Here is a 26,943-nt window from a genome sequence, read left to right on the forward strand (position 1 = left end):
TTTACTTCTGCTGAATCTTTTTGCATAACTAAGCCGCTAATAAAATCCCTTTCAAAGGCACACTTCCTATATTCAAGCCCAAAGCCTTCCTGTAAAGGCTCCATTACAATACTAACGGCAACGCCTACATTTCAGGTCTAAACTTCTAAGCCTTGCTTCCATGCAACGCAAACAAATCTATAATAATAATATTAAAAAGCCAAATCAAACTGCAAAAAACTGAAGCAACCACCCCATTAGGCGGGCGGTTGTTTGTTCCCAACGGTCGTTTCCCCGCAAAAAACTCATCAAATCGAAAATGGCTGAGTCACCTCCCAACCCCCAAGAACTAAACATTCCCAACATCCCAGTCGAGTTCGTGAGTGAAGAAGAGATGGCTCTGATCGAAGCAGCTTGCGCAGCAGCTCATTCCTCTCTCTCCTCCTCGTTGGTTTCTTCTTCAATTTGTTCACCGTCTCTCTTGCCAAGCAAGATGAGGTCGATCCAATCGATTTCCCTCTTGTCTAAACGAGGCTTAAACGGTTCTAGGGAGCCGGATATAGAAGATTCCTGCAATTTAAGAAGTACCCAGAAGAGGAGCAGAGTGGCTCAACCCTTTTTGCTTCGGTTTAGAAGGGATAGGGGATTGTCTGTTACTGATCTTACCGCCGCGGTATGGCAATTTTTTTTTCAAGGCTTTTAGATTATGGGTTTGGTTTGCTTTTAAAATTTAATTTTCGTTTTTGAATTTGAAGACACGCGGCATTAGTATAAACTTGCGTTTCAATTGAAATCTTCGTAGGACTGGTGTGAGAAGCAACTGGAATTTGCCCTCCACTTTGGCAAACGAAAAATCAATAAAGCTATGAAAGCTGGTCGGGCTCGCCATTTGAAACTTGAAGAAGAGGTTCTCTTTTTAAACACCAGAATTTTCAAATTTCCTTTAAATATGACTGCTTTTTACATGTTTTCCCGATTACTTGTCAGGTTCTCTTAATGCAATTATCTGACGCTGGTTGTGTTTCTTTGCAGGTTGTTAAGAAAGTAAAAGTTCGTGTTCAATCAGTTGAAGATACCTGGGCTATAAAGTTTATTAATTTCGTAACTGGTGCTACCCAATTATTGTTTGAAGGACTTACACGAGAGCTACCGCTGTAAGTTTAACTGTTTGTCTATATCTCCAAAATCGGAATACATCTGTGTCTCCTCATGGTTAAGATAACTCTCAGCCACTACATGGCAGTGAGTTATACAATCATTTTATGCATGAAAGAGTAACAGGGTGTGCTTGAGCTCTAGGTTTTTACATCTTTCATACAAGGTTTGACTAATTGATTTTAACAGAAGCGGTTGTTTAGAACTTCTGAAGAATCTGTTTTTAGATCCATATTTCAAGATTGCCATATCTTAATTAGCAGTTTTTCTCATCGGGCATCTAGATCAACCTTTGTAGAACTAAGATTAGATATCAGAATAGCTATTTTATGAAGTTTGGCTACAGATTATGTTTTAATTACTGTTCTTGCATTTAAACCTTCAGGATAGGTCTTTCTTTTCCCAAATAATTCTTCAGGATTTTACAAATTTATGTGGAAATGAAGAAATGAAAGAGAAGTTTACTGAACGCTACATTTTGGGATTTGGACAGCAAATGGTGCTGGTGAAATGTTTTAGTTTATTAAAGTTTTTGTTGTTCAAAAATTGGTTAAAATGACGTTTAAAATAATTGTTTGTTAACCTGTTTTAGGTCAGTGGTAGTTGTTTAATTTGCCCGTCAAGTAATTCTTTCTCCTTTGATGTAAATTAGAGCTATGGATTTTCATTTTAATTTCCCTGCTGATGGACTGTGATGTAATATAACATCAGAATAGGTTTTGTGGAAGGTGTATGGTTGGTAGGAGTTATTGATGAGATCAGAATGTCTGAGAAAGGCAGTGGTAGAAACCCAATATTAGTAGACACAAAGACTCGGGTACGAGACTCTCTCCCTAGTAAACCACAAAGGAGAAATGGAAGGTATGCATATTTTACTGGCTTCTGTTTTAATGCAACTACTATGAAGATTTGGAATCTTTCTCATGGCTAGCCTTTAGCTCTTTTAGTCTATTATCCACTTTATATTGCTTGTACCAAATTTGGCAAGATTTCATGAATCAAAACGTTATTTTGTGTCAGGTTTCAATTAATGTGCTACAAATATTTGTGGGACACCTTGGTTGCTGATAGCTTCCCTTCCAGACAGTTTTTCAATTTCTTTTCATTGAACCCTAACTATATATTATCTGAAGACATCAGAGAGAAAACTGCTAATTCAGGTTTTCCAACTAAGGTAACTTCATATGTATATGTTTTTTAATTTATTTGTTCCATTCAATCTGGGATAGTCAGGGTATTTACAGTGTGTGATGTGTACGATCACTTTTATTCCCTAAAATATGCAATACTTATATTCAATTTTTTTTCCTGGAGTCGTGTTCATTGGTGGGGATGGGTTAATCTGCTGCCTATTCAATAAATGTCATGATTTTGTGCATCATGGTGAGAGTTGAAACATAGATTTAAGACTACCAAGATAACTAATAGTATTAGTTTAATACCTTCAAGGTTTCAACTCTTGCTCAAATATATTTTTCCTCTTCAATGGCTGTGCAGACCCTTGATGACATAGTGGGATATTACAGAAATACATGTAGCATGCTTCCCCCATCTCAGGACCAGCTACTATTGAGGTGGGTGAAAAGTAGTCTTAAAGACTTTCTGTTAATTTTTGTTTACTTTTGACAGTTGAATATTTTTGTTTTACCATTACATGGAGACAATGTATGACATAATTATATGTACATAATTAAGATGCTTGGGATTTGGTTTGGTGAAGCATGGCGTGTTTTAGCGGTTTGCTGAGATCGAAATCAAACGTTTAGGCAGTCAGAAACAGCTCAATATGAAATGTTTTCTGACAATGTTATTATCTACTGCTTTGTGTACTGGGATGCCTCAAAAATTTTGTTACAGTGGCATATGCTATATCTGCTTTGACATTTAACAAAAAGAAATTAGGAGAATTTTAGAAGCCATATTTATTAATGCTATGTCCTGTTAGTCAACTTTTTAAGGTGGGAACTCAATTGTATTTATCATAAAATGCACTAGCTGATGTCAAATTGGAAAAACAAAGAAGGAATGATGATGAACCAACCATTTTAATGAACTAGTATCCAGGGAACTTAATTGTATTTATTATAGAATATAATTTAGGTTATTTAATGTGGGTTCAACCCTTAGCTATAGTAATATGTGAGGTTTTCCATCAAGTCACGTTTTCTAATTGCTTTGAAGCAGATATGAACTACAAAAAGATCAATCAGTGCTTGGTGAAGATCAATTTGCATATGATCCTGACTGGCTCAAGAAACAAATTCAAGGCAGTCTCGAATTCTGGTTGGGCGAGCGAGAAGCCAGTTACACCCCTGAGGAAGAGCGTTGGAAGTGTCGGTATTGTCAATTTGCTTCAGTTTGCCCTGGAAACCCCACTCCCGATAGTTCTCGTGGCTCCACGAGCTCTGATACCTCACAATCCTTTGAGCTAGAGCAGAACACTGACCTAGCTCCTTGATAATCTTTTCACAAGTTCATTCCTAAGTGAATGTGATGGGATGATATTGTCTTGTGCAAAAGAAGCACAGTTTTTATAGATGCTTCTCTGTGCTAGCTGCAACATTCATTGGATGTTGTAGTGTATTTGTTCTATTGGCAAGAATTGCTGTAAAACTGTAGTATTTGTTCAAATGCATCTGTTGTAGGTCTTGGTGACTAACTGTTGTAAAGTACTGAATTACCATAATTTATTGATTATCATTTCTTAAGTTGAGTTGAGTTTAAGAGAATAGAACAATTAGAATAAAATTCTCAAAAGTATAAATAACTTACAAATTAAACAAGGAAACAATTAGAATAACTCTGAAAATAGTATAAATAAGCCACTTACATATTCAGAAGCTTATCAAATGTTGAATCTCTTATCAAAGAGTGGATACACAATAAAACAAAAAACAATTTCCAGGCCATTTTAATTAACTCAAAAAAAAAAAAATACAACTAGTACATAACGTGGTTTAGCGTTTTCATGCCAAGCAACGCTGGGGAAAGGCTTATCAAACGTTCAACAGCCAACAGCCCAACGCCCAATCGCCAGATTCGATTCTAAAAGGTCGACTTGTTCACCACCCAGATTCTTAAATTCTAGGTATCTCAATTATACATAACGTTTGCTTACTACATCAGCTGCAGTGGTCTTGTTTCATATCGTTGGAAACAAGCTTGCACTTGAAACGTTTGGTGTAATGACCCACAGACAATTTTTAAGAGTTTTGTCTTCACCTTTTTAGCTATGTTTCTCAGGATGTTCGTGAAGAGTTCTGTCTTGGTAAATGTGTCTTCTTTGAGATACTTGTCGTCATCATCATCAGCATCACCTCTACTTAAAGCTGGAGATGTTTTAAGACATAGAAGAATATTCTCAGATAAAGATGTTGTTGAGTATTCTAAAGTGACCCATGATGCAAATCCTTTGCACTTGGATTCTGGATCTGCTCGAGCTGCTGGGTTCGAAGATCGGCTTGTACATGGGATGCTTGTTGCTTCACTGTTTCCTCGGATTATTTCCTCCCACTTTGTGAGTCACTTTCACCTTCTTAATTTATCACAAAACTCGGTGTGCAGTCTAATGCTAAGTGCATGTGTTTGGAATTGTTTAGCCTGGAGCTATATATGTTTCGCAAAGCTTGCACTTCAGGTCGCCAGTTTATATTGGAGATGAAATTGTGGGTGAGGTACATGCTGTCAATATAAAAGATACCAAGAACAGATACCTGTAAGTTACATCCCCCTCAGTTTCACATTTTGTTGAAGTAAGCAAGACATTGTAGCCTTTGGGTTTTAAGCTTTCCGTTACATGGTTCAGAGCGAAATTCTCAACCAAGTGCTTCAAGAATGGTCAGCTTCTTGTTCTTGATGGTGAGGCCATGACAATTTTACCAACTCTAGCTGTGGAACAAGTGCAATATGAGGAATGAGGTCATGAATGCGATTACAATTTGGGTTCATCATACCCTTGAAGGTGCCATGCCTTTCATATTTGCTATTGGCAAGAGTTGAGGCACTGATTTGTTTTTCCAGATGACGCTAACTACTGAGGGTCTGTCCAGCTGTTGATGGTTTCCCTAAGCTTTTGATACTATGCATGCTCTTGTTGAAGCTGCTTCACTAGATTTTAGTCATTGCATGTTTTTACTGCTGTAATAAAACCCATTGTTAGCTTGTGGCTGTCCCGTAGGCATGAACAAGATAATTGACTCGGTGATCCTTCTATCGTATTGGTCAGAAATCTCAATGACAAGCTCATTGACTTGTACCATGATTTTGTTGCTTTGAGATCGAAATTGAAGACGTTTGGCTAGCTTAAAGGAAAGATGGATTTAAACCTGGAATCTTAACACTCTCAAGGAAGATTATAACGTTTACATCAATATCGTGCATGAATTCTATATTGACTGTTTCAATTTCGTATCTGGAACCTGGGTGTGTCTTATGACAAACCTTTTTTTTTTTTTGAAAAGTTGAATTTGTATTTAATTATCACTGGATTACAAAATTTTCACATTCTAAAATCGATGTCAAAAAACGTGATCAGGTAAACGACAACCTGATCCAAATCTAACTTAAAAACTCAAATCATGCAGTAACAAGTCTGGATACGTGTTGACTGATGAAATGCCAACCTGCTGCGAAAAGGCAACATATGGCCCACACCCGCTGTGAAACCCATGACAGGCTTTGAACCAAAACCTCAACAGTCCCGCAAGATACTACACTGACTTAAAGACCACCAGCTCAAAAAACACAAAACAGGCAAACTTATCAGCCAAAAAACAAATTGCTTGACTTTGTTTTGATTTAATGTTCAGCACTCTGCCAAAAGAAAACAGTCCAAGGAGTTGTCTAAGCCTTCATCTTTCAGTAACCGCAAGTAGTAAGATTATAAGTCACAGTGATGCCCCATTGTATCCATAAAATTAATTGTAACAGATCTTTGAATTCGCATTTAATATGGCCTGATGATTATCTTTGTAATCATAACTCGTATGATTATTACTTGATTAGCATATATAATGAATGAGTCATAATAGGAACAATATGGACAACGTACACTAAAAGGAAAAATAATACTGCACCCATGATAGACGTGACGTGCATTACATTTACAACAAAGAAAATAATTCTTCTTATGTCCAACAGCACCCTTTTAACAATTTTAGAAAATATAAACAAATATATTTATTCTTGTGAATTAAGGCGTTTAGGGCAGCAGACGGTAAACTGTCCCACAATTTCTTCCTTCGCCCAAATTAAGTACTCCATGAAATTTAACAAATTTCTGTTTCTACTCTTTACGTACACTAGTATTTCTTGGAAGCCCGAATTCAATTTTAACCAAAATGTGCCACCTCAATACGCAATCCCTTTATTGTGAACCCTCAAAATCTCATGAGATGGAAGCTTGCAACTCAGCCCTCTATTCCATTTGCATGCACCCAATTCAACCCAACCCGATTCATGAGCAATCCTGATAATCTAATGAAGATAAGGTAAAAACCGGAGTTTTCAATAAAATTCCAGTCTGCCTGAAATTGTGATGGGTGGGTCGATTTCAACAAGACTTGCCTTCCCTTCTGAAAGCAATTGTGGTAACGTGTTGGCCTCCTTGGGCGCTACTCCTTCCGCACTCCATATGGTAACATGGGGCCACTGGTTTTTCGAGACTATCTTTTCGTCATCAACAGAACCAAGTCGGGCCTCTAGTGCAGCGATTTTATCTGTGAAGAGAAGAGCAGTCAGCTCCACAGGAACCTGACGATGGAGGTAGGGGCCATAACTAGCCACAGCTATGACACCGTGACTTCTCTTATGAGCAAGAGTCACATGAGCCTTCTTAAGGATGTCCTCCATATGTTTGTACTTGAGGAAAGCTTCGACCTTGACGTTCTCCCCAGACAACTGCTCCATTCAACACAATATATTACTCAAATTTCTAGTGAATGAACTCAAAAAAGTTGAGGCCAAAGAATATTGCTCACTTTGTTAAGGACACTCTGGATCTCTGAAACAGGCAAATTGACAGCAGCAAAAACAATGGTTCCAAGCTTCCTCTTCTCAGCTGGCACTATGTACTCACCCTTCGCTATCTTTCTCAGTTGTTCCACCACCTGCTGAACTGCAAACTCAAATGGAACCTGACAAGACACAAAAAAATAATTAAAAGCATGTTTGGAATTTGGAATAAGTAAATTCCCCCAAAATCCATATTAATAAAGGTAACTCAAAATGAATTATATAGGCCAATTTCTGTTATTTAAAACGTGAGAATATGAAACTACAGCAGAATTCATTTGCAATTGAAATTATTTCTATTTCCATTTGCAAACAGTAAGCAGATAAGTGCCTTGTTGACTGCTGGAAAAATGTGATTAGACAAAAGAATGCAGTAAGTAGAAGAAGATAATGATAATGATGTCGACCTGAATAGAATTTAAATACTCAGCATTGGCAAACAAAGTGTCCCTTAATTTCTTCTCCCATTTAGCCCACTCCTGTGCATATGAGCCTTTGGTTGACTCCAATCTAACAGAAAAAACAAGAAACAACGATGTAATTATATCCACCAAAGTTAAAGCAGTAACAAGTAATGACAATACTGCCACCAAAAGGGAAGCCTACAATGGAATGGGCAAAACTAGGACCAAAGCTGGGACCACTTAGTAAGTTCTGAAGGAGACTGGGAGAAAAGAGAAGGGAAAAATGCAATAGATTATGTCACATGGTTATTTGAAATAAACAAATTCACAAGATAAAAACAGCTTAGTCTTAATTCCCATGTAAAATATTGTTACCAACGAAGAATACAAGTCAAGAATTAGAATAAGCTTATAAGTAGTTAATCATTTATCAGCTAGAACAAGAAAAAACAAGAGAAGAAAGAATGAAAGTTTATAACATTTAGTTCCTTCAATTCATTGTTGTAGACTGTTCTACAAAGAAGATTTATGTATGACTACTTTGTGCATATATTGTTTAAACTTTTGACCAACCTTCCATGACTATTAGTGTGAAGATTGTATAGATTTATTCCCTCTTCCAGAATCAATCTCAATGGAACAGGTAGAGGACTCCTGCAGATGGAAGAAGTACACAAAATATAAGTCTAATAAAAAGGGGAGAAAAGGTTGAAATAAATGGCATTTAGTTTCATATTCTTCATAAAATAAGAGAATATTCATTGAATATTGGGTTAAGGCAGGGAGGGATGATGACAAAACACTATCAAGTCAATCTTTAGAGGATAGTACAATCCAACAATTCAAAGATTTACAGATCATTGGTCCGTCCCAGGTATAACGGAAAGAGATTGCAATATCATCACCAATGCTCAAGTGCCTAGTTCACTTTTCTTATGTCTTTTGGACCACCTTTTATTTTCTTTTTCCTTCTTTGTTGTTGAAGGGGCAGCTTACTAGCACCTTTTACTTTCCTCTGTTCCAGTTCTCTTGATTATTATTATTATTATTTAAAAAAACTACTTTTTCCTGGTTTCTCTTGAAACTTTATGCAGGGTTCCTCATATTCACTCTATTTCTATTCTCCCTAATCTTTTTTATGGTTCCTTCATCTAGTAGAATGAAATACATTAAAATAGCCAACTAATTTAGGGGGCAACATTCTCACCTGTCAGGTTTCAGCAATGGCATCTTGACAAGAGAGCCGAAACGTTCAACCAGTTCATCCTCAAAGTATTCACGACTCTAAATATATGACCAGGTGTTAGAAAATGCTGAGTGAAAGAGAGTAAACACTATACTTGGTACAGCATAATGTACCTTTCCCTCATAAAGGTGATAAAACATTAGCAGCACATAGCCAGCATTTTGAGATGCCTTGTCAAGATTACCCTAGAATTTATAAAATTGAGGAAGTGTTAGCTAGATGGTAACAATTGGGAGTGTGATTTTTCACATACCTACAAGTATTAAGAGAAAGGCAATTGAATACCGGGTGGTTGACTCGTTGAAGCACACGAAACATGAAAACACCCAATGCATCAAGAGAAAATGGATTTGAGTCAGTCCCTGCATGTTGACAGAGGAATTCAACTGAGGCTGAGATGATAGATGAATAACCTATATGCAAGGTCATCAATTCTATATTACTTAGACTCCTAATTCTCCTCCATATGTGTAAACACAGCACAATCTTGGTGTGAGTAAGCTATATGTATCTGACAGCCCAACAAAATCATCAAACAGGTAATAGCCAACTTGTCACCAGTGTTGAATATGACTTGCATTTCTGAAAGTTGTCCAATATTTAAACTAAAATCATGAAAACAAACTTCGATGCCAATACTGAAATAGGAGACACAAAAGCTTTTACATTTTTTTAATTTTTTTAATCAATCCAAATGGTTTAATACAATAATCTTCTAAAACCTTCATTTAATAGTCCTACATAAATATTTGTGTACTTAATTTATCTAGCATGTCAATTAGGCAATAACTATCTGTTTTATAAATAAAAAAAATAAGGATATTAAGTCAAACTCGTGTATATACATATATTTTTTTGGGAGGGGGGAATAAACCCAGCTCAAACCAAAATACACCTTAAACTCAAAAAACAATGAACATAAAAGCTAAAAGTAGCAAAAATGATCCCACTCTAAAAATTTTGAGACTTTAAACAACCAACACTGAAACTATCTATTTTATTTATTATTCTTTTTGGACACCGAAACTACTAATATGCTTGAATAACCCAAGGCCCAATCAACCCAAAACAACTTGAAAGTTGAAATGATCAATTCTAACCCACTTGAACGCCACCTAGGCCCAAGAAAAAAACAGACTAGTTTATCTGTATGCACTCCATATTCAAAGACAGATCTGGAATAGCAAGGGATAAATTTAAGATAATCATCATGCAGACAAAGTATATCAGACTAGCAAACAAACTATGAAATGCATCCAAAGCACACTTTAGCATTTTGTCAACAATAACACTTTAAAACCCAAAAAATTAACAACTTTCTGTTGGAATAAGATACAACCTTCAGAATCAGGTATCACTGGAACAGCTGAAGCTCTGGTGCTACGGCACATGTTTTCAATCTGCAGATACAAAGGGGACCATCAAATGAATTTTCCTAGAATGCCAAAAAACCATATGAACAGTAAAGGGGAAAAGAGAGCTAATCTTTCAGCAATATGTCTCACCTTCCACCACAAAAACCTTGTAATTATTAACAGAAGAATCAAAATATACCATCATTTGAGTATAGAGTTAATTTTGTAGTTCAGCTTTCAAAAGTTCAGTATATAGTAATTAAACAGCTATTATCAGTCAAATCCCTTCGGATTTATCTTTTGTTAACTTCATTGAAGCAGTGTACCGCACATGTCAAACAATGAGAGAGTTACCTGTCTCCAAACTTCTTCATTTGGTGCATTCTTATCCGCAAGAATTATAGAATTAGGTTTTCTCCTGAGCTCATCAGCAACTTTTGGCCAATATCTTCCTGTTTATAACACAATACAAATAAGTAAAACCTCAATTACATCAAGTAACTATTAACAAACCATATATACGAATTATCTAATCCATGTACTTTGGTGCTCAATCCTATTGCTTGTAATTGTAATTTTGTACATAAACACACCTATCAAATTATTCAAGTCTCAAAGTAAAGTAACCCTTCCTTTTGATGTGCCAATGTAACTTGTCAGAAATGGCAAAAGCAAAATATTAGTTTTTCACCAAGCAGTGTCTGATATATCACACACATACACAAACAATAAAAAATACCAGCATTGTCAACTTTTATACCAGTCATAATTAAATTTGGCATTATATGCAATCATTGATAAACACAAATTAAAGAGATAATGTTATTGCCTTTCAATAAAAAAGAGATAATGTTATTCAATTGATTTCAAACTTGGCATTTATGATCCCAATAGACTAGTACATTCAAAAGTTTGATTGGTGGAAATTGATCACACAAAAAGTTATGGAGTGCTTGTTGCACTATGTTATATAATTAAGTTTAAATGGAGGCTGATAAATATTAAAAAACTTATTCTGCATGAAATCACACATACACACACATGAATAGCATTCCTAATTTTGGTCCAACCAAGGTAAGTTCTACAAGCCATAATCTAAAGGTACAACGAAACTGTATTTGTTTGTCATGTCTAAAATGTATTTCATGCAATAGATACATTTTTGTTAAAATTCACCTGCATATATCAACTTTGTGACAAAAAATTATACCTAAATTTTACATAACTTTTTGCAACAAGATTTCACCAGATTTATACAAATTGCAAAATATTTTAACCAATAATATATACTAATCCCAACCAATCATTAATGCTGTTAACACCCCAGCAAACAAATAGGATGTGAAACCATTTCTACCTTGTATATTAAAAAAATTATGAGATGAAGGGCTTAGATAGACATATGCATACAACCATTGAACATAGAGAAGCTTTTAATTATGATCAAGAGACATTGCAAGTATCTTTCATTAAAAAAAAAGAGACATTTCGAGTAAGAAGATCATTATTACATATGGAGCAAAGTTTTAAAATCACCAAATGGTTTCAGAAAGCATATTAGATCAATTTCACATTTATCATGTACCTTTGATAAGGTCACCCATCAAACTCTGAACTGACAGATCATCTCCAAGTCCTCCTGGGGCAGTTAATAGTTCTCTGCAAAGTGCAGACTTAGCACAACCAGGTATTCCTGAAAACGCAATTGTATTGAGGTCAATGCACAGAAATTAAGATGAACATTACACATAATGTAAATAGAGAAAAGAACAATACAATAGCATTCTTGAATCATACATGAGAAAATGCAATATTACTTTTAAGTGAGCTACAATTGAAACATGTTGATTAACATAAGCAAAAAATACACTGCAAAATATTTGGAAAGTAATATCAGGCAAACTCTCCATCAGCCATATATAAAATGGAATACATATTGGACAAGGTAAACTTTGGCTGACACTACTTTTATTATGGAAACAGCCAGCTACCACACAAATAATTCAGAACCAAGTTATTTGATTTAGAAAATTAAATTGAAATGACCACAGTTTGGTCCTGATTCTTTACGTTCTAGGCATCTAGCGGTCGCCAAATTTGATGACCCAAAATTATACCACTATACTGTCAATTAAGTCCAAGCTGCAACTTAGATAGCTTAAGGTACCAACTTGTGGCAAATCAATAAGCTTGGTCAGAAAGAAGATAACCTTTTCAGAAACCAAGAGGAAATGTCCAAGGAAAAGTGCTTCAGGTAAATATTGACTCATTACTCCAACATAATAGAAGTTTTATTGAGTATTAGAGCCCAGTTGGCATCATACTTTTGGGCTGAATGCAACAAAACCATAATGCACAACACAAAGGCTGATTCTTCCTAATACTAATTTTAAGATATTATTATTTGGATTGTGATTCAAACTAGACATAATGTGAGAATTGAATAGTACTGGTTATGAGAATTAAAATGCATATGATCATTGAAGATAGCTTATAAGCAGTTTCTTCTCACTTATTTTCAGTTTTTTTTTTTTCTGTAAAAATTCAGAAGCAAATACACGGTATTGAACACAAGAACTAAACCATCCACATATTTACCCACCTATTCCCTACCAGCAACTACTCAATCTATGTACTTATGGTCAAGGAGGCTCCTGTTAAATAATAGCATATATTTGTTAAAGAGACTTATTTTTATGGTTAAAAAACCGAGTAGGAAACTAGGGAGGAAAGTTTTTATACATTTGTATTATGCATTATCACACCATATTGCAATTTTCAAGATCATACTTTTTAAACTTAGGTAGTAATATTTACATCATAAATGCAAGAAAATGCATAACGAATGTTTTACATATTAAACATGAATTCTGATAACAAAAGGATGAAAGTTGGTGTGTTAATAAGTTTTTCTTCTTAATATGTTTCAGATGTTGGATAAACAATTTTAATAGTTTTTGACCACACGATGTGTATACAACTGCAGGAAAAAGAAAAACTTTTGCAAAAAATTTGCTTTAAGTGTTAACTAAAAGGACTGAAGGGTTCAAAAGACAATTCTAATGTATTTTTTCTAACAAATTCCTATGCATTCCATGGCCAGTAAGTGCTTCCACAAATGCACTTTTGGCTGCTGTTAAGAAATTCAAGGAGCCTAGATCTATCATCAGACACCCTTTTGCCTTCAAGAGCCAAAGATCCTATCTTTTAGCAACAAAAAAAGAGTATATTATAAAATCAGATCTTAACATTTTGCAACAGCCACCAGGGAATATTTCAGTGACCTTCAGTGTAAGTTAATTCGCCAGATAACAGTAAAAAACTTCTCAACAAGAAAGAATAATGGGGCTTCAGCCAAATGGCAAATTAAAATTACCAGGGAAAAAAACAATCAAACTGTCAGCTTTCTGAATAGTGTCCTTGACTGAGGGGCAAAGACTTGCTGCTGCTGCCTCCTTCTCTGTCGCGAGATCACCTTCTTCGTCTCTGCCTCCTTCAACAATTGCCAAGAAATCTTCGGTTCGTACCAAGTTCCCAGCAGATCCAATTAGAGCCTGATTCTCTGGACTGCGTTTTGCATACTGTTCAAGAAATGACTCCGCTTCCGAAAGGTATATTGCTGATGATAATTGTTTGTTTCCACACTTCCTTCGAATGTACACAGCCCTGAAGTTAAAGCAGAAAAATAAATAAAAGCCCAAGAGAACAAAGAGAGAATGAAATTCATGTCCCAAGTGTATAGAATTAAAATTTCATCATTACCATTCATCGAGCATCTTGCTGAGCTCTCCCCGCTTCCCTGCTGAAGTGCCCCAAATCTTCATTTGCCTAAATACCAGAAAGAAACAAAATTTTTTGTAAATGGGCTGAATTGAAGTCTATTATTCAAATTTTATTGATTTATTTAAGAATTTGAAAATGCAAACATCATGATAGTACAAACTTTGTGGCCAATCATATATCACCACAGTAAAAAGAATATGTGATAAAGTGTAAGATATTAGAAAGGGAAAAAACGTAATATATAATATGAGAGAGAGACAGAGAGATGACCAACATCTGACCATAATTACTATCTAACAACCAAGTACCGAAGCCTCGCAATTTTTTGCTCCTTATTATAATTCACCAAATAGTGAAGTCTCATCTTACACCTTCCTTTCAAACCTCACCTCAGGTAGTAAGCCTTGTAAGCAGCTGGCCCATCCTTGAAAAGGATTGACAACCCATTGCGGATCAGAAATGTTCTCAACTGGCGGGAGGAAAAGGGCAAAGCATGATGAGAATCAGATTCCAAAGGACTATCACATGAAAATTACTATTTGGGAACCATACAAGAAGCAGAATTATAAGAAAATAGGAAATGAATGTTCATCCTCTGGCAATTTGTCTGCTCAATAAATAATGGCCAATAATACTCACTAAAGAAAAAATATTTGTATATTTACACAACACACCTTGTTCTGATAACTATCACATAAAATTACCATTTTGTAGAAAAAAGAAAAAACAAACAGCAGAGGTACAACAGAGAAGAATACTTCCTTAATGTGATGCTCAAAATGCTAAATGCCATGTATGAATTATAATGATAAAAAGGAAGGGCTATATTGATTCATGTAACGGAATTCTCTTAGCCTTGTAGTTATCATTTTGATGCCAACAACAAATCTTCAAACCGAAAATCTAAGCAAGGACAATTACCCACTTTCTATAAACATTACAAAGATGGCCAAATCATCAAATCCAATCTCACAGACAAATTAAACATAAGTGCCTCCTTCGCATCAAGAAAGTTGTAGAAGTAAGTATACCTTATATGTAAGGAACTTCAGTTTAATCATTAGATTTGCATCATCATCAGCTAAACCATCTCTTGTGGATATATTACTGTCATTATTTACATTTCCTACTAGATCATTGTTGCTTTTCGCAATTTCAGCAGCTCTTTCCTTGTTTGCCTTGAACAAATTAATATCAAGAAAAAAACCTGAGTAAAAAACAAAGAGCATGAGAATAACTAACTTTTTGCAACACAAGCAAGTATGTTTCTTCAATGCTTTTAAAGAAAAGAGAAAAAAATGGAAAATAATATTATCACACACAAAACAGATTTTACATGAAAATACATGTCAATTCAGTCATTTGGTATGTTTTTGACCTTAACCCCTTATTTAAATAGCTTAAATTTTTTCTGGACTTTCATCCCTTTTCCAAAATGCAAACAGTCATTTTTCTGAAATTTTTTGGCTTTCATTAAAGACTAATATATATTGTCATGAGTTATGTAGGTTTAGGGCTGTTTTAGTCTTTTTCATATTCTCTATTCTATCAGAGCCTACCTATCCAAAACCCTAAAAAAAAGAAGGTACTCGTCGAATTGTTGTAACCATGCGGATCGGGTTCTATTGAGAATAGTAAACCTTGTTAGTTGAATATAAGGTTGGTTGGTTTTGATATGTTAGTTGATTTGTTTTTGTTAGGTTGCTAGTGTCGTCTTTAATCCGTTGCTATTAAGTATTGCATTGTGTTAGTTGATTGTTTTAATAGCGGTGTTTAAAGGTCAATGAGATGGCGTTGTAAGGTAGTAAGAGTGTGGAGGTTGTGTCCTCACATCACAAAATAGTTGATGTTATGCTAGCTAGAGATGGTTCTACTTTAGTAAAATGGAAGTTTCTAATGAAGGTTAATGTAAGAGGACTTGGGAAGGAAGCACATCTTACTAAACACTGTCGAGATGAAGAAGATGCTGCCAAGGTATGGATGATAGATGATGGAAGATTGTTTTCTCAAATTGTTAATTGTATTGATAGAAAGATGGTTATTTCAATGCAACATACTACGACAGTTAAAGAGTTATGGGAGTTATCGCATGTGTGTTTTTCAGGTACAAATCACAGGAGGTTAGTCATCCGAGTCAGAATGGACGGACAATTATAGATTATTACTACGATTAAAAGAGTGCTACAGAATTTCTACACTGCCATGCTACTTGCAACCGATGCAGCTAAGATGAAAGAACAACGTGAGAGACTGTTTGTCTTTGGTTGGCTATTTGGTTCAGATTCAGAGTATGAAGTGATTCATTCTCAGCTCTTGGCTAAAAAGGATGTTTCTTCATTGTTTGATGTGGTTACCATTGTACTGAGTGCTACCAAGGAAAGTGTTCTTACTAATAGTGATGTGTCTGACCGATCTGCTATCTCACAGGGTACTACTGGGTTTAGCAGTGAATATAAAGGAGGATCCATAAGGGGAAGAGGCAATTCTAGAGGGGGCCATGGTGGAAAGGGATCAAGTGGTCATGCAGGTCCAAGAGTGTGTTATAATTGTCGCGAACAAGGTCACCTCAGGAATCAGTGCTCTAAATTCCTACAGGGACAACAAAATTATCATTATTAGTCTCCTCCATAAGGGCAACAATAATAGCAACAGCAGCAGTATCTTGTCCCCTCTAAATTTGCTCATGCAGCATCATAAGGTGGCGACTCCACTACACCCTGCACTGAAGGCCATACGATAATTACATTTGATGAGGAGTTTTCTAGGTATACTCAATTCCAAAAGTCGCAACAGCCTTCATCCTCTTCTACTACGACCTTAGTTAAGAAATCTCACAGCTTGTCTTTCTTCTTCCTCTCATCATTGGGTCATTGACTCAAGTGCCATTTGACCATATGACAGCAAATTCGAGTATTTTATCCACTTATAGACATTCCAATCATTGGACTAATGTCACTCTTGCAAATGGGTCAACTTCTAAAGTCTTAAGTAGTGGTAGTGTGTCTGTTACTTCGCCATTGCCTTTATCTTCAGTTTTGCATCTTCCTAATTTTCCATTTAACTTGATGCTTGTTAACCAAATAACTAAAGCCTTACATTGTTGTGTTGCCTTCTTTCCTGGTTATTGTTTATTTTAGGATCTCTTGACTTGGAAGATTGTTGGTAGCGAGAGTGAATCCAATGGACTATATCTAATGATTGAAGTTGTTGTTGTTCTTCGTTCTGCTGGTGCATCAATTGCCTGTTCCAATGATCTTTCCCCTTTCCAACTTCACCATCAGCTTGGTCATCCAACTCTATCAGTGTTAAAGCAAATGTGTCCTGAGTTGGTATCTGTGTCTAGTTAAAAATGTGAGTTTTGTGAGTTTTCCAAGCACCATCGTGTGCCATATGTGTCTAGAGTCAATAAAAGGACTACGTCTCTCTTTGAGTTAGTCCCATGACTTCAAAAAACAGTTTTAAGTATTTTGTTACATTTGCTGATGATTTTTCCAAAAGTATTTGATTATATTTAATGAAATTTAAATCTGAGCTGTTTTCCACCTTTGTTGCATTTTGTGCAGAAATTCGTACTCAATTTCACTCTAATTTTCGTATCCTTTGTAGTGATAATGCTAAAGAGTATTTCTCTGAGTGTTTTACTTCTTACATGATACAAATGATATTATTCCTCAATCAACTTCCTATGTGAGCACGGGAGAGCAGTCAGCAAATTTGTTTACTAAGAATCTTTCTCGAGTTAGGATTGATTATATTCGTAACAAGCTGGGCATGATCAATATCTATGCTCCAGCTTGAGCAGAAGTGTTAAAGATTGATATATGTTGTTATGACTTATATAGGTTTAGGGCTATTTTGGTGTTTTTCAAATTCTCCATTCTACTATAAATAGAATAGTCACATTGTGGATATTGACTTTAGTCTAATATACGAAAAGAAAAGCTTACTTTCACCATTGAAAGCTAACATTAACTAAGCTAAAGCAATTTTAGTACAGAGGAGGGAATCTAAGATTCCCATGGTAAACAAGTACATCATCTTAGTTTTTTCTATTATGAAATTCCAGAAAGGACTAATGACAACAAGGTTTACAGCAAAATCAAGCATATTCAACCCTAGGTATTACCAACAATCTACTTCAGGTACCATCAAACAATTTGAGATGAAAAGATCTCAGCTGCTTTATTGATTTTTCGTCTTATGGTTGCATCAACTGCATAATATTATTTTGCTTTCTCAACATAATAGTTCTTCTGATAATAAGATTGTTGAAACTCTTATCAATATCTACTAGAAGCAATCCTCTCTTAATGAATTCTAACCTTCATCATGCAAACTGTACCCAGCAAATTGTTTTTCCTCACAAAATATTGCTGTTTGCATGTTTCCTTCCATAAAGGTATTAACTTCCACCCACCTTTAATTAGTTTTATCTGTCAACTAGGATATTGTGAGAAAGCATTACTCTATCTAGTCATGTATAGGGAGCTTAAGCAAATCAAACACTAACATAATTTAAGTTCAAGAAATTTTTCACACCTATATATGCACAGAAACTATTTTATTTTTGAGTTTTCCGTGAGTCACAATGACCTGCTGCTGATTTAACGTTTAGGAATCATACAAATCAATTTTTAAAAAAAGAAAAAAAGGTATCATACAAATCACATGAGCTGACGTTGTAATTATTTGATTTCTAAGCATCTTGCAAGAAGTATGAACATAGATTAGTAACAGAAGGAAAGGAATTCATGAAGCACACAGGCAAGATTTAGCAAAATGGTTTATTTATCACAATAAAATAATCCACAAATTTTGAAGCACCAGATTCTCACAAACATGTTCCTAGAGACTTGAACGTGAAACACTTTTCTATATTCTGCAAATTTGTAGGTTAATGAGCAAAATAAGAACACAACTCTTATACTTGTCTGGATCACTAATTTGAAACTATGTCCTTTAAGTGTATATTAGACCTTAACTAATTGAAAAATGTCCTTAACAAAAAATTAACACTCATCAAGAACTGTTAAGTTCAACATTCAAACACAGTCCAAGTATGCGAATGAAATATTTTTACCTCGATAAAGAGGCCATAATCCTGGCTTTTGCCTGAAGCATTCCAAATTTTTTTGTGCAATAAGACAATGCAGAAAATAATTAATAAGCTTCCGTACAAATGAACAAAAAAAAATGGCTGTAACTAAAAAAATTATAGAGTAAGTTTAAGAAATACCTCATCTCCTTTTGATAACGCCGAAATCCTGAGTCACTATGGACATGAATGACCATTTTATAGAAAAGGTTGTCACTTGAAACAGATTCAGCTTTGTGGAAGTTATGATAACATTTGAACGCAGCTGGGAAACGTTTTTCTCTCATCAGACGAATCATTTCCTGGTTTAGTAAAGAAATCAAATTATTATTTCAAGTGTAAACTATAACGGAAATATCCATGTAACAACTGAAGAGATCACAAAAATTTAGAAACCAAAATTTAATCAGTTCAATCAATGAAGGAAGCTTTATTGGCTTTTGGGTAAGAGGTTAAAAAAGTAATGAAGGAGAATATACATGTGGGTCACTTTAGCTCAGGTTGCTCAGTTTGGGCCATTTCAAGTTTTGGGCTGTTGACTTTTGGGTCAAGTCACTACATGTTGGAGCTTGATAGCAAATTTCATGCTATCCGGTTTGTGGTTATTCAGGTTCAGTTTCAGGCTGCTTGGATATGAACAAGCTGTGAAGGTGGAAGAAAAATGAGAATGTGGAGTAGCCTAACCTGCAACTTAGTGGTTGTATAATCAGCAGGATGAGCTTGCAAAAATTTTGAAAGAACAGATCTATCTGCATTTCTTGAATGCGCATCATCATACCAGTCTGAATGATCAGGGCAGAAAGAAGAACCAACATTTTGAAGGAGTGCCTTTATTTGCTGCAGTGGTAGATTCAAGAAAAACAAAAAGATTCACAGATAAAAAAGTATCCCAAGTGATATAATTTCTTAATCAAATGTGTCACAAATAACCAGAAGACAAAGTACAGTATTTCATATTCAAAGAAATTCCAAGTCACCTGTTTTTCATCTGACCTATTCGCAGCACAAATTTCCCTTAGACTTGGTCCCAAATCTATGCCAGCTGAAGTAGGCAAGGAAATTACATAATTTAAAAAGAGAATTAATTAGTTTTGACTCAAGAGATACACGTCTTTTAACAGCCAACATATTAATTTTAAAGTATGTTCTTAAGCAAAAATCATGCAAAGAATTAAAATGGGAAAAAGAAATGCAGTGCATGCACCATAGTTAAGAATAATAGCACGCAACTTTTGCTTGAAGCTCAAGAGTCAAAAAAATGAAGGAATAGCCCCTCTGATGACTCAGGAGAGTTGATTTCTGATTCCCTAGGCATAGGTAAGGGTGCTTGCACTTTTGACATAGGAATTATACTATCTGGTTGAATCATAATAGCGGTCCTGGGCATTTTAGATAGTTCACTCGGCTTCTAACTACAAAACAACATGCCGGTTCTCTTAGGAGTGTGTTAAAAGTATATAAATGTATTAGAAAAAAAAAAAAGAAATATATGCAAGAAAAGAAAAAAGGATGAAAGACAGATATGTCTTCACAAGAAAGTTACTTCATAACCAAGAATATAAACAAAATGAATGAGAAGATACAGCCTCATACCTCCATCGGCAGGCGGAGGAGGGTGATCTTTCAAGACCTCCTCCATATGTTTTGAGCTCTCATGACTTACAATACGAGCTACAAGACCCTCTAAGATTTCTCCCTGCACCTTTATATGATCTTTTGAACCTGCGTGTTGGTAACATGTTGATTAAACGCTGCTCAGATACATCACGATAAATTCCTTTAAATTTACCAGAGAATAATACAGCACCACTTGAATCCAATAACACTGACCCTAAATGTTGAGGATGCAAAATGAAAATTTGCAAACAATTGCTTCCAAGCAGTCACTTCATGATAGTGTTGGCCACAGAAGCAAATGCACAATTTAAGCTGGAATCAGTGACTTGGAAATGCAGCTTATGCATCTGTGACGAAAATGTTGTTTAATAGGTGTAAAAAATAGTGAGACTAGCATGCATTAGAGGTGATTATAATGACATGGAAAGTACACTCCTCTCCCAAACCATTTGAGGACATACATTTCCAAATTACCATCCAGTTTTGTCAAAGGTATAATGCACATCCCTAGGCAATAGGACCCTGTATTGTCCAAGGCACAAGGCACAACAAAAGTGTTCACCTCAATGAAGTAAGGCACTAATTTTGAAAATTAATTTCTATCTATAACAAAGAAAGTTCAATGTATCATGTCTAAAGAGCTTTAAGTATATGATCTTCTAATAAACATTAAAAGATTTGCCTCATTAAATTGCTTAAGGTGGTTCAAAGGTCAAGTGTTATCATAATTAAGCAAAAGTCATCACAAAATACTCACCCATAGCTAACAAAAGAAATTAAAGGGACACTTAAGTGAGGCATGCTTTTCATGCACTTTTTACAATTGACCTTTTGATTGGACATAGCATTTTAAATACTGTCTATTCTTTCATCCTACTTGTTCATTTCAAGAACTCCTTCTGATTGGTAATAGCTAGACTTGGCCTACAGTTTGGTACTAGCAATACTTCCAATACAAATGGCACTTTGTTTGAAAAGCAGAAGCAACTGACCAGCTAACTGAAAGATACTTGAGTGAAAAACTTTACCAGGTACAGATATATCTGCAACTTCATCGAGAGCCCTACATACAGAAGTCGCTGTTCCTTCTTCACATAGAGCATCATAAGCAGCAAAAAATGATGTCACTGACTTCCTACAGTTATAGAAGATCAATCAGACGCTTTTCTTGTAGTTTCATAATCTATATGCATCTAAGAGAAGAACTTACAAAATAGTGGATGCCACACTCAAAAAATTATGTTTAAAGAATTAGCAAAAATGCATTTGTTGAAAGAGAAATCGCAGTACTAATAAGAAAGAAAAGATGATGCTGAAGGATGAAAAATAGCTACTAATGCCACAAACTAACCAGTAACCACAAATAATTGCACAATTTTAAGATAAGCTATGTTAAGAAACTCTAAACTTTCAAGTCAACCAAGTTTGTGAGAGGAAACAAGGAAAGAAACGACATATAATAAGGCACAAATAAGAATTTGTGCTAAGTCTAATGAATACAAATTTTGGGTAAAAACTTACTTATCAACAAACTCATGAAAAAGAAAGCCATGTGAATTTCAAAATTTAATATCAATTCAAAATTTCTGCTTTATCTTGTTGATATAAACAAGAAGCAGGCAATCACATGAGCACAGTAGACCTTAAATACCAGCAAAAATATCTGATTCTCCATGTTATCACTATAAAGAACCCCATAAACATAATTATTTTAAGGATGTGTAGATGTAAAGATAATTAATCAAACCAATTTTTGAATTGTGATAACTATACAAATCCTAGATCATCACCTTGTTGAGAACAACCATATGTGATTTGTTGGTAGACGCCATTTACGACAAAAAGCAATTACTTCAGGAGTTGAGTAGAACTTTGGCTTTCTGTTGCCCAATTCAGTGACAGCTGTTACTACCGCTGAAGGAAGCAAGAAAATAAGTATTACGGAATGTAGGACAAACAATATTAAATAATGGTGCAAATTAATATGGATAGTTTCATCATAGACAGTACTATAAATAATTTTCATTTTAAAAATGGAACAAAAACCAGCATTTGCACTGACATTTCATTAACTAAGCTGAAAAAACTACCCCTATCTCAGAAAATTTCTAACAGCACTAAACGAGACTCTACATATTAATAAGAAAAATTAGATCATTTTTTCTTGCTATATGTTTAAAATAATTTTGTTGATCATCAACAAAATTAGATTGACAGCTAGTCAAACATTTCAAAGCAATAAGAAGAAAGTGAAAAAAAAAAAAAAAAACACTTAACCGTAGTCTTCTCGAGGGCGCTGTCCATGATCTCCCAGAACAGCAGTTACCAACTCCATTGATATGGACATATGATTATGCTGAAAGAAAGATTAAAGATCATAAAACTGTCTATTAAGAAGGCAAAAGAAATTTCAATAGCAATTGTAATTGATGCAGAAAGAATATAGACCTAGAATAATAGAGATAAACTAGGCAGCCAAAAGAGGCTGGTCTCCTGCCTCTAAGGCCAAGGAATAAAAAAATGTGGCTCATTGAATATTAACAATTGAATCCTTTTAAGGGAGGAAAAATTATATCAAAGAGAGAAAAGCAAGTTAATAGGAAATGGAGGCAAGCATCAATTGCACTCGCACAGCATTTTACCATATATCCTGCCGTATGTAATTGATTTTTCATGGTTTAATTCACTGTGAAACGAGTCCTTGTTTGAGAACCAACCCCAAAGCAAAAGGTATACAAGTAAAACACAAGTTAGAGGTACATTCTGCCCGTCCAACATCTAATTAATCATAATTCTCCTTTCATGAGTCTTTTAAATTAAATCATCACCATGGCATTGAGTCCCAGTATTATTAGCAATATTTCTACATATGGATGTGAAAAGATGAAATAGCATGGCAAGAGATAGAAAGAGATCAAGCAAACTCTAATTGGCTAGAATGCTATAAATTCATATAATGTTCATTTTGGTGGATTTCTTTTACACTTTATGTTCATCCGCAATTGTAATTAGAATGCTACCTCAATAAAATCATTGAATTGTGCTTGCTTCTCTCCAGCTTTAGTCCCCCATGCCTCACGAAACATCCTCCCAAGAACAAAAACACCAACAGCAGTGTAACTACAGCAAAAATGTTAAATCCCATGAGTTACAGCAAAGGAAAAACAGCAGAAACCCGAAAGGAGAAAAGAGAAAGAATATATACAGTGCAGTCAAGACAAGTAACTTGGCATGCCCAGTTCTAATGTCAGGTGCTTTTGGGCATTGCCCCCCCCGCCCCCCACGTTCAGTTGCCTTACCAAGGCACACAGCTTTGGCAACTAGGCATGCTTTTTTGAAAGGAAATAGGCACCTAAAAAGGCACATCTCATTGATGTGTCCTCATTTTGTACAATTTTTATATTTTTATATTTCACTGCATTCTCTTATGTTATACAATTTTTATATTTTGTAATAAGCTATACTTCACGAAAGGGGATCTGCCTATAAATCTGTAATCTATAACACAACTATTAATTTCTCTTTTTTGCTGATACATTACACATCTAATGCTCAATTTTACACTACAACACAAGTAAACACTGATTAAAAAGAACAAAGTAATTATAAGTCACACACATCACATATACCACACTGACAGGTTTAATTGAAACATAGAATAAGTCAGAGTTCGAATCATCCAATTAGAAACAACGGAAGAACCACCAACCAAAAGAATAGTAAAGCGAAGAGGATCCAGGATTTTTACAAGCATACATATTTCCAAAGCTGTTTTTAGCATATGCTCCACCCTCATTACCCGCGTACATAAACAGAGATCCAGAGTGTTTAAGCGAAACCTGTGGAAGTTCCAAATTTATACGTATAAAAATTTATACACATTTCCATACACAAATACTAAAAAACAAGCTTACATTTGGTTGTCACTTTTTCTACTTGCTTTTGGCTTTCGGAATATTTGAAACTAACTTCTTGTAAATATCAAATTCGTATGAATTTTAATTTTCTATATACATTTTTAACAATTTGCTCGTTGTTTTCTACTCTTTGCTTTTCCATTTTAGTAACTTTCAGAAGAAGCAAAAGTAAATAGCAAAATTAACACCAAAAGGAACCTAAAACAAAATCTTAAAGTTATTCTATCTATTGCCTTTTTAAAATGATGTACAAAACTAGTATAGCAAAAAGAAGCACAAGCTTCTTAATAAAGAACTTTACAACTCTTCTCCCTTTTCCAAATAAAGGTAAAGAGCTGCGTAACCCATACCTCCAAAGTAGCCAAACCTTTAGACACCATCTCGATCATCCGTATCCTAATCTAAACACATTCAGAGCCAACGAAAATTAATTAACAGGAAAAATATTGCCTCATCGTTCAAAAACGAAGAAAAAATAAACAAACAGTTACCTCTTGATCAGACTTTTCATTTTCGAATTTCGGATAAAAAGTAGCTCTGATTTGTGCAAGTGAATAAGTCGAATTATCAACACTGAAATTATCTAACAAATTAGGCTTCAAAATTTTACTCAAATCAACACTTCTCTTCTCGGTTTGAATATCGACGGCCGTGGCTGTGGCGGTGGCGGCAGCGGCGGCGGTGGGTCCACTCACAGTTCCATACGACGTCGGCTTCCAAATTTGGCCGTTATTATTTTCGGAGATAATCAAATCGCCGAGTTTGTTAGCAACGGCTTCAACAACTGATGCGGAAGCAGACGTAACCGCCTTCGGCTTTGGCTTTTCCTTCAATTTTTGTTTCAAAAAAAAATTTATTTTGAGCCAAACAGAGAAAAAAGGTAAAAGTTCCATTTATAAAGTAAAAAATTATGTTACCTGATTTTTGGGCATGATTAGGCGAGAAAAAGAGAGAGGGCGAGAGAAAGGAAAATAATAGGAAGGAGAAGAGCGGAGGAAAGTAAACGGAGTGGATTTATTGGGAAGAGAATGGGAGAGAGTGCAAAGTCTCCGCGAAGCCGACATTCAATATTGTAGAAAGGAAGGAAATGGTTATTTGTTAAATATCAGCGGTAGCTGCGCAAGCTATTCAGCTTACACGAAGCTCTCTAGAGACTCTGCTCAGGAAAACAGACGTGGAAGGAGCGACCCGTCGTTGTAGGGGGGATTTGGTGTGTCGCAAGGACAGGGTTAACTGTGGGGATCCGTGGCTAACCGTTCCACGTTTTGTGGCACGCCACATTTCTACGCATTTTATTTTAGATTTTACTTTTCTCATTCTAGTAAGGGTTACCAAATTAAAAAAAATATTTTTTTTCAATGAAATTATTATATTAATTATCAACTACTATATTTATTTAATACAAAATATTATTAATAAAATAATATTTTAATTAATTTTAAAACACTCATTAAGTTTTTAAGTATAGTCGTATAATATTAGTATTTAGTTCTTACCTCTTTTTATTCGGAATTTTTAATTTTTTATTTACATTAAAATTTTTTAAAAGCTTAAAACTTGGAAATAGAGGTGTCAAGTCAGGTGAATTATGTGACTTGGCATGACTCATCCACTCGATCAAGCCACCATGACCCATCGAAGTTGAGGGTTGGCCTTGAATGATGAATGGCTCATAATTTGCATTGACCAAAGTTTGTTAAAATATTATCTTAAGAAAATTATTACACTTACGAAAATGTTTTTCATTATAATGTAAAAGTAAAAATAAAGTGCTTAGCTTTCAAGATTTTAAAATTTTTACTTCGTACAGGCAGCCTATTTGAGTTTTTAAACTAAGTTATGAAGCAAAGTGTTTTTTTTTTTCAAAAAAGTGTTAATATGTAGAAGCAAATAGCTAAGGAAATCTTTAATATTCTCATTTTCTCTTTAATAATTCATAAAATAAAATTATAGGAAACATTATGTTATTCGTATTCAACCTTGTTATCTGGTTTATTTTTTTATCAATTATAATAAAGTATTCTCTATCATTATGAAGCATAGTTCAATTCGAGTGTTATAATAATGACTTACTTTGACAGTAAATTGGAGCAACTTAGTATCTAGACAACATTCTCACATGGTGAGCTTAATGAGTGGGTCTACATGCAATAACTTAAAGGATTTCATTGTTTCAAATATGGAAGACTACATTTGTCTACTTAAAAGGTCATTATATGGCTTGAAGCAGTCTCTTAGACAATGATATAAAACATTTGATATGTTCATGGAAGCATATGAGTATATTAGGAGTGTATATGATAGTTGTGCCTACCATAGGAAGCTTCTTGGTGATCCGTTTATCTATTTGTTGTTGTATGTAGATAACATGCTTATTGCT

General features: G+C 34.9%; 3 protein-coding genes across 6 annotated transcripts; 2 read left to right on the plus strand and 1 right to left on the minus strand.

Moving 5' to 3' along the window:
* Nucleotides 1-57: 57 nt before the first annotated feature.
* On the plus strand, nucleotides 58-3,842 carry LOC18590093 (exonuclease V-like protein). The gene is made up of 7 exons (XM_007015414.3): nucleotides 58-652; nucleotides 782-886; nucleotides 1,012-1,133; nucleotides 1,846-1,995; nucleotides 2,155-2,308; nucleotides 2,632-2,708; nucleotides 3,319-3,842. Exons 1-7 carry the CDS (start codon nucleotides 299-301, stop codon nucleotides 3,590-3,592), a joined length of 1,236 nt encoding a protein of 411 aa, XP_007015476.3. The 5' UTR covers nucleotides 58-298; the 3' UTR covers nucleotides 3,593-3,842.
* Nucleotides 3,843-3,910: 68 nt separating this feature from the next.
* Nucleotides 3,911-5,395, plus strand: LOC18590094 (hydroxyacyl-thioester dehydratase type-like protein). 3 transcript variants are annotated; one of them, XM_018127482.2, is made up of 4 exons: nucleotides 3,912-4,186; nucleotides 4,378-4,651; nucleotides 4,734-4,849; nucleotides 4,940-5,395. In XM_018127482.2, the coding sequence occupies exons 2-4, from the start codon at nucleotides 4,379-4,381 to the stop codon at nucleotides 5,049-5,051; spliced, it is 501 nt and encodes a 166-aa protein (XP_017982971.2). In that variant the 5' UTR covers nucleotides 3,912-4,186; nucleotide 4,378; the 3' UTR covers nucleotides 5,052-5,395. The 3 variants fall into 3 exon arrangements, with proteins under 3 accessions (XP_088666459.1, XP_017982971.2, XP_007015477.3); XM_007015415.3 differs by having other exon boundaries at nucleotides 3,914-4,222; XM_088810333.1 differs by having other exon boundaries at nucleotides 3,911-4,651.
* A 791-nt stretch (nucleotides 5,396-6,186) lies between these two features.
* Nucleotides 6,187-25,804, minus strand: RNL (RNAligase). 2 transcript variants are annotated; one of them, XM_007015417.3, is made up of 27 exons: nucleotides 25,481-25,804; nucleotides 25,055-25,390; nucleotides 24,914-24,964; nucleotides 24,403-24,485; nucleotides 23,667-23,766; nucleotides 22,924-23,002; nucleotides 22,437-22,560; nucleotides 21,675-21,781; nucleotides 20,623-20,751; nucleotides 20,007-20,071; nucleotides 19,714-19,866; nucleotides 19,171-19,331; nucleotides 19,015-19,046; nucleotides 14,966-15,141; nucleotides 14,324-14,403; nucleotides 13,914-13,979; nucleotides 13,528-13,817; nucleotides 11,737-11,844; nucleotides 10,506-10,603; nucleotides 10,136-10,196; nucleotides 9,082-9,158; nucleotides 8,910-8,981; nucleotides 8,758-8,834; nucleotides 8,124-8,204; nucleotides 7,554-7,656; nucleotides 7,113-7,268; nucleotides 6,187-7,032 (listed from the first exon to the last, which is right to left on the minus strand). In XM_007015417.3, the coding sequence occupies exons 1-27, from the start codon at nucleotides 25,625-25,627 to the stop codon at nucleotides 6,640-6,642; spliced, it is 3,405 nt and encodes a 1,134-aa protein (XP_007015479.3). In that variant the 5' UTR covers nucleotides 25,628-25,804; the 3' UTR covers nucleotides 6,187-6,639. The 2 variants fall into 2 exon arrangements, with proteins under 2 accessions (XP_007015479.3, XP_017982896.2); XM_018127407.2 differs by lacking the exons at nucleotides 24,914-24,964; nucleotides 25,055-25,390; nucleotides 25,481-25,804 and having other exon boundaries at nucleotides 24,395-24,485.
* Between the last annotated feature and the right edge of the window lie 1,139 nt (nucleotides 25,805-26,943).

This window comes from Theobroma cacao, chromosome 9 (assembly GCF_053813885.1).
Source record: "Theobroma cacao isolate CCN51 chromosome 9, ASM5381388v1, whole genome shotgun sequence".
NCBI classification, from domain to species: Eukaryota; Viridiplantae; Streptophyta; class Magnoliopsida; order Malvales; family Malvaceae; genus Theobroma; species Theobroma cacao.

Coding starts and splice junctions, on each gene's coding strand:
- LOC18590093 (XM_007015414.3), top strand. CDS start 299: ATGGCTGAGTCACCTCCCAACCCCCAAGAACTAAACATTCCCAACATC. Junction 887..1,011: donor ATTTGAAACTTGAAGAAGAG/GTTCTCTTTTTA, acceptor GTTTCTTTGCAG/GTTGTTAAGAAAGTAAAAGT. Junction 1,134..1,845: donor CTTACACGAGAGCTACCGCT/GTAAGTTTAACT, acceptor ATATAACATCAG/AATAGGTTTTGTGGAAGGTG.
- LOC18590094 (XM_088810333.1), top strand. CDS start 4,367: ATGTTTCTCAGGATGTTCGTGAAGAGTTCTGTCTTGGTAAATGTGTCT. Junction 4,652..4,733: donor GGATTATTTCCTCCCACTTT/GTGAGTCACTTT, acceptor GGAATTGTTTAG/CCTGGAGCTATATATGTTTC. Junction 4,850..4,939: donor GATACCAAGAACAGATACCT/GTAAGTTACATC, acceptor TACATGGTTCAG/AGCGAAATTCTCAACCAAGT.
- RNL (XM_007015417.3), bottom strand. CDS start 25,627: ATGTCGGCTTCGCGGAGACTTTGCACTCTCTCCCATTCTCTTCCCAAT. Junction 21,782..22,436: donor ATATGGTTGTTCTCAACAAG/GTGATGATCTAG, acceptor CTATAACTGTAG/GAAGTCAGTGACATCATTTT. Junction 7,657..8,123: donor CACACTAATAGTCATGGAAG/GTTGGTCAAAAG, acceptor TTTTTCTGTTAG/ATTGGAGTCAACCAAAGGCT.